Source organism: Hypanus sabinus, chromosome 2 (assembly GCF_030144855.1).
Source record: "Hypanus sabinus isolate sHypSab1 chromosome 2, sHypSab1.hap1, whole genome shotgun sequence".
NCBI classification, from domain to species: domain Eukaryota; kingdom Metazoa; phylum Chordata; class Chondrichthyes; order Myliobatiformes; family Dasyatidae; genus Hypanus; species Hypanus sabinus.
In genome coordinates this window covers 192,357,930-192,376,058 of record NC_082707.1, presented here as the reverse complement: position 1 = coordinate 192,376,058, position 18,129 = coordinate 192,357,930, and the positions used below count along the sequence as shown (strand labels likewise).

Below are 18,129 nucleotides of genomic sequence, written 5' to 3'. Positions count from 1 at the left end.
CGCCTGAAAACTTTCAGCCTGGACAGAATGTGCAGAAGATCGGGATGGGCTGGAGTTGCCAATTCCACTAGGACGTTCCTGGACATCCACACCAGCACTGTTCCAGTGGCCTGTTGGTTGGTTAGCCAAGGGGATTAGTCTTGTCAGTTAGCATGCACGATTGCTTGGGTAGGGAGAAGGGTATTCATCATTGTCCCTCAGTGCCCTCACAGCAAGCCGAAGTCAAGTCATCACCTCAGTACAGTAACACTTTGCCCACTTTTCACCACATTTAACCTTTTTTGTGTGTTCTAATTATGTTCCTTCTTGTCTAATTTGTTTCTCTTTTGAATATTTTGTCTTTGATGCTTTGTGCCAGTATTGCTACTGCAAGTAAGTTTTTCATTACAACAAACTGAACTTTGACTTTGTTTATCATTGTGTCTATTCATGCAATAAACTTGACTTTGACTTTATTTATTTCCAGCTGCACAAGTGCAGTGAGGTGCAGTACAATAAAATCTTGCAGCAGCATCGCAGGCAGCTAACTGCAGATAATGCATATTGATCATACAAGGTGGTACAGACGGGTAGACGTTTGAAAGATGAGGCGATTGAGGGCTGTGGGGATGTGGCACAGGGGAAGAGTTGAGGCCTGGGGTGGATCAGACTGAAAGATGACGTGGTAGTGGAGCAATTACCACAACACTTTAGAACAGCAGTTGTAAGACCGGGGTTCAATTCTATAAGGGGGTTTGTACGTTCTCCCCGTACCCGTGTGGGTTTCCTGCAGGTGCTTCGGTTTTCTCCCACGTTCCAAAGACTCACAAATTAGGGTTGGTAGAAGTTGTGGGCGCGCTGTGTTGGCGCTGGAAGAATGGCAACACGTGCGGGCTGCCTGCACCACGTTCTCAACACAAACGATGCATTTCATTCTGGTTTCAATGTGTGACAAATAAAGCTAATTTAAAATAAAAATCTGTAGAATGGCAGGCAGGCTTGACGAGCCAGCAGGGCACAGGAGATTCAGTTGGTGCTGGAGGAGCTCAGCAGGTCAGATGGTATCCACAGAGGGGAATAAAGAGTTGAAATTTCATTGCCAACCCTTCACTGTGGCATGCTTTATGGCTGCAGAGGCAATTGCGAAGTGTGCCACTGGGTGGTGCTACAGGACACAAGAATACCAGAAAGTGGAGCTGTACTCAGCCGGATATCCCAGCACTTGACTTGGTAAAGCTAGGGCTTTACTCTTTGGAGAGAAGGAGGATGAGTGGAGACATGATAGAGGTGTACAAGATATTAAGAGGAATAGACAGAGTGGACAGCCAGCACCTCTTTCCCAGGGCACCACTGCTCAGTACAAGAGGACATGGCTTTAAGATAAGGGGAGGGAAATTCAAGGGGGATATTAGAGGAAGGTTTTTCACTCAGAGAGTGGTTGGTGCATGGAATGCCCTGCCTGAGTCAGTGGTGGAGGCAGATACACTAGTGAAGTTTAAGAGACTACTAGACAAGTATATGGAGGAATTTAAGGTGGGGGGGGGTTATGTGGAAGGCAGGGTTTGAGGGTTGGCACAACATTGTGGGCCGAAGGGCCTGTAATGTGCTGTACTATTCTATGTTCTATTCATGAGCCGCTGGGCCTGAACCATTTGTCAGGAGGATCACCCAACCCCACGAGTGTCCTGGGTCCCTCACTGATCAAAACTTTTGTCGACCTCAGACCTGGGCTTCTTGTCAGTGGGATTTAAGAAAAATGAAGGGTTTTGGGCTGTGTAGGAGGGAAGGATTAAATTGATCATGGAGCATGTTTTATAGGTCAGTAGAACAGTGCAGGGTCTGTGACCCTTATGTGAAGGTTAGTGCTGCATCCCTTGTTGTTCTGCATATTAATGATTTGGATGTAAATATGGGAGGTATGAAGGACCTCGGTCCTAAATGTCAAACGTTTATTCCTCCCCATAGATGCTGCCTGACCTGCTAAGTTCCTCCAGTATTAGATGTGTGTGGCTGTGGATTTCTAGCATCTGTAGATCTCGTGTTTGTGGGTGTGATTAAGTTGGCGGATGACATGAAGGTTGGAGGTGTTGCGGAGAGCGAGGAAGGCTATGGCATGATACGGAATAGATAGGAAGTTGGACAAAGGATTGGCAGATGGAATTTATTCCTGACGTGTGAGGTGATGAATTCTGGAAGTCTCACAGACACAGGACATCTACAGTATGTGGTGCAGTGTGATCAAGTGTGGGTGAACAGAGAGCTTAATTCAGATCGTCCCTTCCCTGGAAGTGACAAAGCAAGCAGAGAGAGTGGTGAAGGAGCATACGACAAGCTTCTTGTGTCACAGTAGAACAGATATATTAAAAGTTTATCATTAACATAGGTACCGAAGTACAGTGAAAAGCTAGTCTTGCATACCGTCCATACAGATCTCGTTATTTATTTAGTAATACAGTGCAAAGTCAGCCCTTGGAGCCACACTTCCCAGCAACCCCACAACTCCAATTAAACCCAACCTAATCACGGACCAACTTATAACGTCCAGTTTATGTCTCTGAACTGTGGGAGGAAACCCACACGTTCCACGGGGAGGACGTACAGACCCCTTACAGAACGATGCCGGAATTGAACTCCGAACTCCGGAATGCCCCAAGCTGGGGTAGCGTCACGCTCCCCGCTACACCACTGTGGCTTAAGGATTACAAAGCAAAAGCAGTAACAGTGCAGAGTGAAGTGTTGCAGTTACAGAGAAAGTGCAGTGCAGGTAGACTAAGGTGAAAGGTCACAATGAGGTACATTATTAGGTCAAAAGTCTTACTAGGGAAACATTCAGTAATCTTCTAACAGTTGGATTGAAGCTGTCCTTGAGTCTGGTGATAGCTGCTTTATGTATTTTCTGCCCAATGAGAGGGGAGAAGAGAGAATGTTTGGGGTGGGTGGGGTCAGTGCTGCAACCCCCCCAGTGTTCACTCAGCAGACAACAGGCTGTGTTGTGCTTGACTGCAGATTTCTGCGGCATTCGTGGCTCAGGTCTGGATTTTTCTTGTGCGGCTGTATCTTACTGATACCTTCATGTGCTTGCTATGTGTGCTTTGTGACTGTTGGGACTGTGTTTTGCACCTTGGCCCCAGAGAAATGCTGTGTCGCTTGGCTGTATGCATACTTGGCTGAATGACAATTAAATCTGAATTAAAATTGAAAATAAAAACCTATTGTGGATCAAAGATTGGTCACAGACAGAAGAGAACGAGTGAGCACAAGCTGGGGTGCTGTGACAAAGAGATTGGTTCTGCGCCCCAGATGTTCACAGTCTCTCGGTGAGTTGAATGGGGGGTGCAGGTGTAACCTGTGTAAGCTTGTTGATTTTGCCGAGCTGGGTGTCAGTGTGAGGATGATACAGAGAGACTTCAGGACCATGTGGGCAAACTAGGTGGATATACACAAAATAGTATGCAATCTGTGCATGGTTTTCTAGCTTCCCAAGGCAAAACATCCATAATATCATCAACCACATACAGCTGATTACAAAGCTCCAGTGCCACTCATGTAGCCTCTGAACAATGACATATCAAATGGGGTCACGAGCTCCACCCTTGCCTGCCCAGATTGAGCTTTGAGCAGGGTGAGGACTGTAGCCTGTGTCTATGTCAGGCGAACCTTGCCTGTAGCTGCCAGTGATGTTCAACCTCTCCTTCTCACAGAACGCCTTCGTGTCCATCTACCTGATCAACTGTTTCAGCCGCCTGATTGACCTCTCGACCACCGTGTCCGACCTCGCGGGCTACACACACAGGTAGGTGAGGGCACACCGTTGCAATAGAGTGTGTTGGGGGGGGGGGAGCAAGGGAGAGAGGGAGGGGAGATTGAAGAAGGCTGACAGCAAGCGGAAGGAGAAGAGATCGAGAGTGTGTCGGAGCACGGAGAGAGTGAAGAGGAAAGGGTGGAAAAGGAGATAGAATGTGGAAGAGAGTGCAGACTGGGTAAACCTTGTTAGCAATAACAACATGGTAAACAAACTCCACATGGGTACTGTGGTAATGTAGCAGTTAGCGCAACGCTATTGCAGTTTGGGGTGTTGGAGTTTGAAGTTCAATTCTGGCATCCTCTGTAAGCAACTTTGTACGTTCTTCCCATGAGAGGTTTCCTCCGGGGGCTCCAGTTTCCAAAGACCTACCAATCAGTAGATTAGCTGATCATTGTAAATTGTCTAGTGATTAGGTGGGATGCTGGGCTGTGTGGCTCGGAGGACTGGTATGTCCCGTTCCACACTGTACCTCTAAATAAAAAACTCGTGTAGAAGAGACTGATAGGTTGATGCGTTGATGAAAGAACAGGATGTTTTGCATGGAGTGTTGTACGTTGAGAAACAGTAAACTGGTAATGAAGTATTTAAGGATCCTGTAGGGATCGGTGAGCCTAATTTGGTAGAAATTTGAAAGAAAAAAATTGGAAGTAATTTAGTTTAATCTTGTGTGCAGTACCAGTGCCCTATTACAGGAAGGATATGGAGGTTTTGGCAAGGGTACCAGGGTGCTTGTTGGATTAGATGGCATCGCTGCAATGAGAGGTTGGACAAACTTGAATGGTTTTCTCTGGTAATTTGGAAGCTTAGGGGAGATCTGATAGGAGCTGATAAAATTATGTGAGGTACAAATAGGGGAGATGGTCAGGATCTTTTTCCCAGGGTAGCAATGACAAATACCAGATGACATGCAGAAGGACTAGAATTGCAGAAACAGCGTATTGGAAGTCCCTTTAGAAAAGAAAATGAGGAAGAATTTCTTTTAGCTGGAGGGTGGCGAATCCGTGGAATTGATTTACACAGACAGCCGGGGAGATTAAGTCATCGGGAATGTTTAAAGGGAGGTTGATAGCTTCTTGATTAATAAGGACCGTCAAAGGTTACAGAGAGAAGACAGGAGAATGGGGTTGAGAGGGATAATAAATCAGCCATGATGGTGTAGACTCGATGGGCCAAATGGCCTGATTCTGCTTCTAAGTCTTATACATGTAAGGTGACAAAAGTCACTTCATTATTTAAGTAAGATAGCAGAAGTTAAAAAGGGAGCTGTGAACCAGTTAATCTGACATTTGTGGAGAAAATGTTAAAATCTGTTATTAAACAGGTAACAGGGTTCTTGGAAATAATTTAAATTGGATTAGGCAAGTTAATGATGTATAAGAGGATTGATGGATTTACATTTGACAAATCTAGATTTTTTGATGCTCTAATTACTAGGACTGAAGGGGTAACTAAAAGATCTGAATCTGACAAACTCTTTGAGACGCCACACAAGAGGTTTTTAAATAAAATTAAACAACTATTTGGAATAGAAAACTGGTGTGGATGGTGATTGGTTAATCACACTTCCTGTGAATGGACTACGTTTGAGTCGGGGGGCTTATGCCACAGAGATTGGTGCTGGAACACCAACTGTTCATTGTTAATATCATTGACTTGTATAAGATATCCTCAAATTAAAAAGTCAGAATTGCTGGGAATACTCAACAGTTCAGGCAGCTGGAAAGTTCCCGGAAATCCATCCAGTGGCTAAACTCGATGGCTGTGCCCACATGTAAGGAGGGCTCAGAGGGTTTAGGGCAGGGGTCAGCAACCTTTACCACTGAAAGAGCCACTTGGACCCGTTTCCCACAGAAAAGAAAACACTGGGAGCCGCAAAACCCGTTTGACATTTAAAATGAAATAACACTGCATACAACGTTTTGTTTTGCCTTTATGCTATGTATAAACAAACTATAATGTGTTGCATTTATGAAATTGATGAACTCCTGCAGAGAAAACGAAATTACATTTCTGCATGCAACAAAAACATTTTGAACTCCGAAAAAAAGACATTGGGTTGAAGGTTACTTTTAAGTAAAATACTCAACGTCTATTTGAGTCCTTCTTGTATTTATGAAAAACGCCAAACTTAAATTTGCCGCCAGCAGCAAACCAAAAATAACGTCAGCCAGCTGTCAACCTGAAAAATAAAAGGACTATTTCACTGAACAATGAAAACATATGAATATACGTAAAATAATAGGCAATTAAAACATTTATCATACTTGGTCAGGTTGACTCACACCTGACAATGCAGTCGTATTCAGTAGGGATGGATCGATGCTTAGGGGAGTGACCGGGAAGGATAATGTGTTTTTTTCCTCTCTGAACTCACAGAAGCGTTTCCCAAACGATGTTTGCATTGCAATGATTGCAGAATGTAAATACTCCGAATTTATCATGTCGTGACCTTGTTTGAACTCTCTCAAATTGGGGAAGTGAGACAATGTGCCTTTCTGTAAATCTCTGGCAAGCAACGTCAACTTGCGCTCGAATGCCAAAACATCCTCCAACATGTGCAGGGCTGTACGTCCTTACCCCGTTGAAGAGCTGTGTTCAGCGTGTTCAGGTGCGCTGTCATGTCTACCATGAAGTGTAGCTTTTCCAGCCACTCTGGCTGTTCCAGCTCAGGAAAGGTGAGCCCTTTGCTGCCCAGGAAAGTTTTCACTTCTTCCAGACACGCGACAAAGCGTTTCAGCACCTCCCCTCTGGACAGCCAGCGATAAAAACACATTGTAGCGGTTGCTACACGCAGTCAGTAAACTGCAGTCAAAGATAGCTTTATTCGAACTAAACAGCCTTGCTTTTAAGCCTCCCTCAACCCGCCCCCCATGGGCGTGGATGCTGCAAAAGGCACATACTCACAAACCCCCGTAGGCTATCTCCCTTAGCCTGAGCGCTGGCTAATTGTGAGCCGGTTCGGATGTGTCAGGAAATGGGTCGCCACAACGTCTTATTTAGATTGTACAAGATCACCATAATCTTCAAATTTAGAATTACATTTCAAAAACTAACAAACTAACATAAAATACATTTTAATTAAATACTGACCATGTAGCGGTGTGCTACACGCAGCGCTAAAATTACGACACGGAGTCGGTAACTGCAGTCGAAGGAAAAAACTTTATTCGAAATCTTCAGCCTCACTTTTAAGCCTCCCTCAACCTGCCCCCCATGGCGCAGAGGCTCCAAAGCTCTGTGCTCGCAAACCCCCGTAGGCTATCTAATAGTGAGTCGGTTCGGATGTGCCAGGAAAAGGGTCGCCACAACCAATTATTTCCCAAAGCAACAGGGAGCCGCAGCACAGACGTAAAAGAGCCACATGTGGCTCCGGAGCCGCGGGTTGCCGACCCCCGGTTTAGGGGAATATACACCAGCAGAGTGAATCGGCTAGGCTATGGCAGACAGAATAAAAAGAACCTAAGAAAATGAGGGGTTACCCACCAGTAGAAACTTCATCAGGGAGACGAAGGGTCTCGGCCCGAAACGTCGACATCACTTCTCCCTATAGATGCTGCTTAGCCTGCTGTGTTCCACTAACATTTTGTGTGTGTTCTTTATCTTAATGTGTTTTTGTATTGAATCTGGAGTGTGCTGGAAATAACATTAAACAATCCTGAATCTTAAAGGTAGACTGTATTTTAAATGTTCAGGGATTGAAAGCGTTGATGTTCAAAAGGACCTGGGTATCCCTGTGCATAAATGACTAAAGGTCGACTTTGTGGGTACAGGAAGCAGTTTACAAAAGTCATGTTTTTTTTTTACCTGAGGATTTGACTAGAACAGTAAGTACATCTTTCTGTGTGGACACATGGCCTTGCTGAGACCAGTTGCTTAACTCCATTAAGTGAATTTGAATTTCTAAAGCGTGGAAGGGTGTGAGGCTAGACGTGGAAAATGGAGTTAGTTTAGACTGGGGCTTGATGGTTCCCACTGGCTTGGTAGGCCGAAGTGTTGCCCTGTTTCTGGTGCCAACATAGCATGGCCACAACTTACTAACACTAACCTGTACGTGTTTGGAAACCAGGGCGCTTGGAGGAAACCCATGTGTTCACAGGCAGAACATACAAACTCCTTACAGATAGCGTCAGGAATTGAACCCCAATCTTCTGAGCACTGGTGCCAAACCCAAGACCTTCAGATGATAAGACTGACGAGGTGCCTACTGCAGTAAGAGGCCGCTCAGTGTAGAAGGCCTTTTGAGTTGAACTTTATTGGTGGCCATGTTTGGGGCCACTCCTTACAACCCATCGATCCTCACTGTGTTTCTCTGTGCTGTTGCTGACAGAATCGGGGAACTGCAAGAGGTGATTGTTAAGCTCTCCGTGTTGCACCGGACAGGCAAACGCTCAGCAGCCAGACACTCGCCCGAGTCTGAGGAGTAAGTCTTATTGACAACAACGAGCACTGACCTCACCCCATTCTCCATCCTCCTTTCCCCTCCTTCCCTCCCCCATCCCCCCCTATCTTTTTGCCTAATAGGAGGGGCTGTGAAGAGAATGTCTAGAGTGGGTGGGATGTTTGAATATGTCAGCGAGAACTAAGGCAGCGAGAAGTATAGACAGACTCCAGAGAGAGGAGACGATCCTGTAGTGTGCTGAGCTGTGCCCACACTCAGTCTCTTGTAATCACGTGCAGAGCAGTTGCAATGATACGTCCAGATAGGATGCTTTCTGTGGAGAATCAATAAAAATTATTGGGTTAGCGCCAAGTTTCCTTATTAGCCTCCTGCAGAAGTAGAGGGGCTGCTGAGCTTTCTTGGCCATAACTTGCGATGGGCGGGAGCCTGTAGTATGTCCCACTGACAGCACGTCACCACTTACACGGATTGGAAAGGCCATGATGCCCGCTTCTCTCACTTCCTCCACTTTCCTTTCTCCATCTGCCAGTCACCTGGATCCACCAATCATTTGCCAGCTTTTCTCCTACCAGTTTCCCTCACCCCTTTACAGTGCCCATAAAAAGTATTCACTCCCCACGCCCCCTTGGAAGTTTTCAAGTTTTATTGTTTTACAACATCAAATCACAGAAGATTTAATTTGGCTTTTTTTTGACATTGATCAATAGCGAAAGACTCTTTCGTGTCAAACTGAAAACAACTCTCTACAAAGTGATCTAAATTAATTACAAATGTAAAACACAAAATAAGTATTTGTATAAGTATTCACCCCCTTCAAGTCAGTAATTAGTAGGTGCGCCATTGGCAGAAGTTACAGCCTTCAGTCTCTGTAGATAAGCCTCCATCAGCTTTGCACATCTGGACATTGCAATTTTTCCCCATTATTCTTTATAAAATTGCTTAAGCTCTGTCAAATTGCATGGCGATCATGAAGGAACAGCCCTTTTCAAGTCCAGCTACAAATTCTCAATTGGATTGAGGTCTGGACTCTTGACTTGGCCTTTCCAGGACATTAACTTTGTTGTTTTTAAACCATTCCTGTGTAGCTTTGACTTTATGCTTGGGGTCATGGTCTTGCTGGAAAATAAATTTTCTCCCAAATTCCAGTTCTCTTTTGGACTGCATCAGGTTTTCCTCCAGGACTTCCCTGTATTTTGCTGCATTCATTTTACCCTCTATCTTAACAAGCCTTCAGTGCAGTGAAGCATCCCCACAGCATGATGCAGCCACCACCACACTTCACAGTATGGGTGGTGTGTTTTTGATGATGGGTGGTGTTTGATTTACACCACTGAATACACCAGTGTTGTATGTATTGCCTCTCCCATCTCAGCAACTGAAGCTTGTAACTCCTCCAGAGTTGTCGTAGGACTCTTGGTTGCCCCCCTTACTAGTCCCCTTCTTGCATCATCACTCAGATTTTGAGGATAGCCTACTCTAGGCAGATTTACAGCTGTTCTATATTTACATTTCTTGATGATTGACGTTACTGTACTCCAAGGGATATTCAGTGACTTGGAATCCATCTTCAGACCTGTGCTTTTCATTAACCTTTTCGTGGAGTTGCTTGGAGCGTTCTTTTGTCTTCATGGTGTAGTTTTTGCCAGGATACACTGACTCACCAGCAGTTGGACCTTCCAGATACGGGTGTATTTTTACTACAATTGAAACACCGTGACTGCACATGGTGATCTCCATCTAACTAATTCTGTGACTTCTAAAACCAATTGTCTACACCAGTGATGATTTGGTGTGTCATATTAAAAGCGGGTGAATATTTAAGCAATCAATTACTTTGTGTTCTTTATTTGTAAATAATTTAGATCACTTTGTAGACATCTGTTTTCACTTTGATATGAAAGAGTTTTTTTTCTGTTGATCAGTGCCAAATTAAATCCACTGTGATTAAGTGTTGTATAACAACAAAACATGACAACTTCTGGGGGGGGGGGGTGAATATAGGCACTGTATATTGGCTGTTCCCCCTCTCTCAGTCCAGGTGAACAATCTCAACCCGATATGGACAGTTGATGTTCCCTAGAACGTAGAACAGAACAGTAAGTCCCTTCGGCCTATCATGTGCCAAACTCACAACCTACTTCAAAGTTTTCCTCCCACATAGCCCTTCATTTATCTATCATCCATGTGTTGGGTTGAGACTGTCATTTTCCCACTACAGATGCTGCCTGACCCGCTGAGTTCCAATAGACAATAGGTGCAGGAGTAGGCCATTCCTGTGGGATAACATTAGCAAGAGTAAGCGTCGGCACGGACTAGAAGGGCCGAGATGCCTGTTTCCGTGCTGTAATGGTTATATGGTTATATTCGGCCCTTCGAGCCAGCACCACCATTCACTGTGATCATGGCTGATCATCCACAATCAGTACCCCGTTCCTGCCTTCTCCCCATATCCCTTGACTCTGCTATCTATAAGAGCTCTATCTAACTCTTTCTTGAAAGCATCCAGAGAATTAGCCTCCACTGCCTTCTGAGGCAGAGCATTCCATAGATCTTTTTCTCTGGGTGAAAAAGTTTTTCCTCAACTCTGTTCTAAATGGCCTACCCCTTATTCTTAAACTGTGGCCTCTGGTTCTGGACTCCCCCAACATCGGGAACATTTTTCCTGCTTCTAGCATGTCCAATCCCTTAATAATCTTATATGTTTCAATCAGATCCCCTCTCATCCTTCTAAATTCCAGTGTATACAAGCCCAGTCGCTCCAATCTTTCAACATATGACAGTCCCGCCATCCCGGGAATTAATCTCGTGAACCTATGCTGCACTCCCTCAATAGCAAGAATGTCCTTCCTCAAATTTGGAGACCAAAACTGAACACAATACTCCAGGTGGGGTCTCACCAGGGCCCTGTACAGCTGCAGAAGGACCTCTTTACTCCTATACTCAATTCCTCTTGTTATAAAGGCCAGCATGCCATTAGCTTTCTTCACTGCCTGCTGTACCTGCATGCTTACTTTCAGTGACTGATGAACAAGGACACCTAGATCTCGTTGTACTTCCCCTTTTCCTAACTTGACATCATTCAGATAGTAATCTGCCTTCGTGTTCTTGCCACCAAAAAGGATAACCTCACATTTATCCACATTAAACTGCATCTGCCCACTCACCCAACCTGCCCAAGTCACCCTGCATTCTCCTAACATCCTCCTCATACTTCACACTACTACCCAGCTTTGTGTCATCTGCAAATTTGCTGATGTTACTTTTAATCCCTTCATCTAAATCATTAATGTATGTTGTAAATAGCTGCAGTCCCAGCACCGAGCCTTGCGGTACCCCACTAGTCACTGCCTGCCATTCTGAAAAGGACCCGTTAATCCCTACTCTTTCTTTCGTGTCTGCCAACCAATTTTCTATCCATGTCAGTACCCAACCCCCAAAACCATGTGCTCTAATTTTGCCCACTAATCTCCTATGTGGGACCTTATCAAAGGCTTTCTGAAAGTCCAGGTACACTATATCCACTGGCTCTCCCTTGTCCATTTTCATAGTTACATCCTCAAAAGATTCCAGAAGATTAGTCAAGCACGATTTCCCCTTCGTAAATCCATGCTGATTCGGACCGATCCTGTTACCACTATCCAAATGTGCTGTTATTTCATCTTTTCTAATTGACTCCAGCATCTTCCCCACCACTGATGTCAGGCTAACTGGTCTATAATTCCCTGTTTTCTCTCTCCCTCCTTTCTTAAAAAGTGGGATAACATTAACTATCCTCCAATCCTCAGGAACTGATCCTGAATCTCTAGAACATTGGAAAATGATTACCAATGCTTCCACGATTTCTAGAGCCACCTCCTGAAGTACCCTGGGACGCAGACCATCAGGCCCTGGGGATTTATCACCCTTCAGTCCCATCAGTCTACCCAACACCATTTTCAGCCTAATGTGAATTTCCTTCAGTTCCTCTGTTACCCTAGGTCCTCTGGCCACTATTACATCTGGGAGATTGTGTCTTCCCTAGTGAAGACGGATCCAAAGTACCTGTTCAACTCGTCTGCCATTTCCTTGTTCCCCATAATAAATTCAGCCGTTTCTGCCTTCAAGGGCCCAACTTTGGTCTTAACTAACTTTTTCCTCTTCACATTCCCCCAGCACTATTTTCCCTGTACGGTTGAGAGAGACGTTCACCAAGTTTACTGGGAGCTGGTGGTGTTTGCAGGATGTGGTGTGGTCTCCAGGGGCCCTGCTGGCGAAGCTGACATTGTGACCCTGACCTTCTCCAGGAACAGCATGGATTCGGAAGAGGAAGGGGAGGAGAAGGACTCCAACCACACGGCTTTTACACTGGACCAGGTGTCTTTTACCTCCCTGACCTCAGAGGAACTGTTGGTGAAGAACTTAACACTGAAGGTCAGCACGGGACACAACCTCCTGGTCATGGGCAACACAGGCACAGGGAAGACCACCCTGTTACGGGTACTGAATGGATTATGGAAAATTACCCACGGTAAGACTTGGAGATAATTTCATCCAGGGAATTGTACCTTTTCCTGTCTGCCATCTGTCTCAGTACTCTGAGATTCTATGACTGACTGTTCAAAACCCGTCAACCTGCTCAGCCGTGGGAAAGAGGGTTCCAGAAATAGAACCCACAGATCTAGGCTGACACTCCAGTGCGAAGCTGAGGGGAGCTCTGCATTATCAGCAGCACTCTCTTTCAGATGAGACCTACCCCTGTCTGCTCTCCCAGGTGTACGCAGTACACCCTATGTTATGAGTAAAAGGCCTGTGCTTTTGTTTCAGAAAACGTGAGGAGCAATCACGCCGTGGCAGAAGGGGGATTTAGAGTCACAGAACAGGATCAGACACTGTGGTCCAACCCCGTTGCCTACCAGTGCTAATCCCATTTGCCTGCATCAGGCCCATCTTCCTCCAGTCCTTTCCTATCTATTAAATAAATACATCCGAAATGACTGAACAGGATATGAAGACTGTAAAAACCATCTAGAACATAGAACAGTACAGCACAGGAACAGGACCTCCAGTCAATGATTTAATGATTCAGTGCAGGAACCGCAATTAGCCAGTTTGCCCACAGCACAATCTCACAGAAGAACAATGTGCTAAAGACAAGATAAACGGCTCTCACCCAAATCTGGACAACCAATGGCAGTGCTGAAATGAGGGGACCATAATTTTAGGGTGATTGGAGGAAAGTATCGTGGGGAAGTTAGAGGTTTTGGTTACATGGAGACTGGTGGGTGCATGTGGGTGGTGGTAGAGGCAGACAAATTGGGGACAGTTAAGGAACTTTTAGATAGACACCTGAATGAAAGAAATATGGAGGGTGGTGTAGGAGGGAAGGGTTAGATTGATCTTAGAGTAGATTAGAAAGGTCAGCACAACATTGTGGATGAAATCACAACATCATAAATCCTATCAAGTAATGAAAGGCTTAGATAGAGTGGACGTGGAGATGTTGTTCCCTATATTGGGAGAGTCTAGGACATGAGGGCACAGCCTTAGAGTACAAAGCCGTACCTTTCGAACAGAAGTGAGGAGGGATTTCTTCAGCTAGAGGGTGGTGAATCTGTGAAAGTCATTGCCACAGACAACTGTGAAGCCCCAGTCATTGAATATATCTAAAACGGAGTTTAATTAGTAGGGCATCAAAGGTTATGGGGAGAAGGAAGGAGAATAGGGTAGAGAGGGATAATAATAGTCGAATTCATTCCTATGTTTTATTGTCTTATTTATGACAGACTTACCAAAATGGTTAACACTAATCTTCCCTCTGGAATAGCCCAGCTAAGGCAACAGTTCAGGAGGTTGGTAGCTGGGGAGGGGTTGTTTTGGGTGGCAGTGTTTGGGATTCAGGATGGGCAATAAATGTTGGCCTTGGTAGCATCTTGCAGATACCCCTCAGTGATTGAAATGTCTTAAAGAGGACAGGGAAGTTGTTTCTGGTGTAGTGGCAGTTATTTATCCTTGGAGTTATATAGAAGGACAGGACAGAAACAGGCCCTTTGGTCCATCTAGCCTATGCCAAAACCATTTCAACTGCCTACTCTCATTGGTCTGTACTGGGACCATCACCCTCCATATCCCTACTGTCCATGTACCTATCCAAACTTCCCTTAAGTGTTGACATTGAGCTTGCATGCACCACTTGTGCTGACAGGTCATTCCATTCTTTCATGATCCTCTAAAAGAAGTATTTCCCCCTCATGTTCTCTTTAAACGTCTCACCTTTCACTGTGATCCATAATCTCTGGTTGTAGTTCCCACCCAATCTCAGTGGAAAAAAATCTGCTTGCACTTACCCTGTTTGTATACCTCAGTCAAATCTCCTCTAATCTTCTACATTATAAAGTATAAAGTTCTAACCTATTCAACCTTTACTTATAACTCAGGTCCTTCAGACCCGACAACATCCTTGTAAATTTTCTCTGTACTCTTTCAACCTTGTGTACATCTTTCCTGTAAGTAGGTGACCAAAACTGCACACAATACTCCAAATTAGGCCTCACCAATATCTTAAACAACTTCAACATGACATCCCGTAAGAATTTATGGACCTGTATTCCCAGATCCATTTGTTCTACCACGCTCCTCAGTGCTCTACCATTCACTGTGGAAGACCTACCCTGGTTGGTCCTTCTGACATGCAAAACCTCGCACTTGTCTGCATTAAATTCTCTCTGCATCTTCAACCATCCTTATAATTATTATCACTGATGAGTCGCACATTGTGACTTTGTGTGAGTTTGTTGTGTGTAAATTATTTGCAGTGTTCCCTCAATACACCACATAACAAAAAAGCAGAGGCAATGGGCCAAAAGGCCTAATTCTGCCCTGTGTGCATTGGTCTTGTAGGATTTATTTAAAACAGAGGTGACAGGTTCTTCGTAAGGTTACAGGGAGAATGGGTTTGAGACAGATAATAAATCAGTCGTGATTGAATGGCAGAGCGTACTCGATGGGCTGAATGGCCTAATCCTGCTCTTATGTCTTATGGTAATATTGCGTCAGAGACTGTGCTTCAGAAGTGTCTCAGCAGTTTAAAAGAACTAGTGATCTGCTGAAGGAGAAATGAAAGGTTCCATAGAAATGCAAAACTGTCCAACACACACATAATTAAATTGACCTTATTTCTTACATCCTTCACATACATGAGGAATAAGAATCTTCATCTTCATCTAAATGTGCAATGTGCAATCATAGTAATTTATAATAAATAGAACAGTCAATGTAACATACAATGCACTCAGATCAGCGTGAGTTAATTACGTGATTAATGCTGGAGGAATTCAGCAGGTTGTCCATGGAAATGAATAAACTGTTGAAGTTTCGGGCTGAGTCCCTTGGTCCCGAAGAAGGATCTCGGCTGGAAATGTTGACTGTTTATTCATTTCCATTGATGCTGCCTGTCCTGTCTTGAATTTGTTGGTCTTTTATTACGTGTCTTTGATGATGATAATTATTATTACCTGCCATCACTTGCTCCTGCACTTTGCTCCACCAGAATGTGCTACGTTATTCCTAGTGCCTGTGATACTGCAGTATGTTTTTCATTGCACCTGTCAATGTATGTACTGTACATGTACCATATATATGATGGTAAATGTGGCTTTGGCTTTGACTTTTTATACTGGCTATCTCCCCTCTAGTTTTCTAGTTCAAATGAAGCCACCTAACCACAAAGAGACATCAATTGTCCATTTCTCTAAATTGATGTTACCTGACGTGCTGAGTTTCTCCAGCATTTTGTGTGTTGCTCCAGATTCAGGCCTCTGCAGTCTCCTGTGTCTGCAGAAGTACGTCATCCAGCCCCTCGAGTCAGCTCAGTCAGCCTGTGTGACCAGACCTCACTCACGCTCGCTCCCCGTATCTGACCCTCATGCCATAGGAAAGCCTTTAAGCAGTCAGTGGGTGTTGAGCACGAGATGAAACCTCTCCGGTGTGTTCTCTCTTTACCTGCAGGCTCTGTGCACATGGCGACTTGCTTTGGGCCCCGTGGGATACTCTTTCTCCCCCAGAAGCCGTACTTCACTGATGGAACCCTCAGGGAGCAGGTAAGTGTGGGGAGGACACAGCAGCAATCTGTCTGGGGTGGGTAAGTGGGGGGGGGGGGTGGTGGATGGATCAAGGAAGTAGCGTTTTTCACCATATACGTTAATATGTATTAGGAATTTGCTGTGGTGTATTGGTCAGGGTGTGAAGTGTGTCTGTGTATTTATTTTAGAGGTTAAAGGATGGGTATGAAGTAAAATATGCATCAATAAAAACCAGTATATATTTACAATAAAACATTATAAAGAACAGATTAAAGAGTCTACATTGCAGCAATGGGGGTAATAGAGGGGGTGGGAGATCACTAACTAGAATGGTTGATCAGAATAAATGGGTGGGGGATATGAAACTTTTAAGATGGCATGAAGTTTTGGCGGGTGGTGGATGAGGAGGGCAGACAGAGACCTCGAGAGGGTCCTGACGTTGCTCAAGGCAGGGGCAGCAGTGGTGGGTGATTGAGGTGGCCTTGACCACTCCCGCCCTTCTCTCGTTACCCTTCTGTCCTTCCCCCCCATTTCCTCCTACAGTGAGAAAGGTGAGGGAAAGTGGATGGACCAGAGGGCAATAGCATTGCCAAGGAATGCTGGCCATTGGAAGGTGGAGGCTGGTGGGAGCACTGGGAGGGTGGGGGAGAGGAGGGCTGAGTATGGAGGACAGTGGCACAGAATGGAGGAGGGAGTTTCCAATAGTGGGGGAGTCTTCAGACCAGAGGGCACAGCCTCAGAAGACAAGGACATCCCTTTGGAATAGAGAGGAATTTATTTAACCAGAGGGTGGTGCATCTGTGGAATTCATTGCCACAGATTGAAAGAGGTTTATCAAATTATGCGAGACTCAGATAGGGGAGATGGTCAGAATCTTTTTCCCAGGGTACAATGCCAAATACCAGAAGGCATGCCAAAAGACTGGAGTAGCTAGAAGGAGCAAAAGCAGAATACCAGTAGGACTTCCCTTTAAAACAGAGATGAGGAAGAATTTCTTTGGCCGGAGGGTGCTGAATCTGGAATTCTTTGCAACAGCCGGCTGTGTAGGCCAAATCATTGGGTACATATAAAGTGGAGGTTGATAGGTTCTTCATTAGTCAGGGCATCAGAGGTTACGGGAGAAGGCAGGAGAATGGGGTTGAGAGGGATAATAAGTCAGCCATGATCAAATGTTGGAGCAGACTCATTGGACCGAATGGCCTATTTCTGCTCCTATCTCTTCTGGAAGGAGAGACCTCTGGGTAAAGTCGGTGGGAGTACTGGGTGGAGGGCAGAGGGACCCCCCAGTAGAGAAGTGTGGAAACCCCGTACTGGCGAGGGCAGGGTCAACTCCAGCTTAAAGGCTGGGTAGTGATTGGGACAGAGCACTGGTGGGGAATGGGGGGAGAGTACACAAGTCCCTGGAAGGACAATGCAACAATGTGCAAATTAGGCCATATGGCCTCTTGCGCTCCCTGCAAAATGCCTGCAATTCCAAAATTCAGGTAACAGACAGTTGGAGAAACTTAGTAGGTCAGGCAGCATAGAACATCAAACACTACAACACAGTACAGGCCTGTCAGCCCACAATGTGATGCCAACCTATTAACCTACTCTAAGATCAATCTAACCCTTATCTCTTACATAGGCTTTCATTTTTCTGTCATCCATGTGCCTATCAAAGAGTCTCATTAATGTCCCTAATATCTGCCTCAATCTCCATCCCTAGCCGTGCACCCATCAATCTCTGTATCTCCCCCCCCCCCCCCCCAACCCTGTACTTTCCTCCCATCACCTTAAAGTTATGCCCCCGATATTAGTTATTTTCACTCTGGCAAAAAGTTACTGGCTATTCACTTGATCTATGCCTCTTATCATCTTGTACACCTCTGTCACCTCCTAACTTGCTC

At 45.1% G+C, this 18,129-nt stretch overlaps 1 protein-coding gene across 5 annotated transcripts in view; it reads left to right on the top strand.

The window, feature by feature from the left end:
- The window catches only part of abcd4 (ATP-binding cassette, sub-family D (ALD), member 4), a 69,176-nt gene that overhangs the window by 27,326 nt on the left and 23,721 nt on the right, over positions 1–18,129 (top strand). For 4 of the 5 annotated variants that reach the window (XR_009510529.1, XM_059961969.1, XM_059961979.1 and 1 more), the window contains 4 exons: positions 3,681–3,772; positions 8,112–8,204; positions 12,467–12,690; positions 16,167–16,258. Coding sequence is in view for 4 of the 5 variants with exons in the window: in XM_059961969.1 (XP_059817952.1) it covers positions 3,681–3,772; positions 8,112–8,204; positions 12,467–12,690; positions 16,167–16,258 (501 nt within the window). In the remaining variant the exon portion in view is untranslated. The remainder of the gene's footprint in view (positions 1–3,680; positions 3,773–8,111; positions 8,205–12,466; positions 12,691–16,166; positions 16,259–18,129) is intronic. The other variant, XM_059961975.1, reaches the window with a different exon arrangement.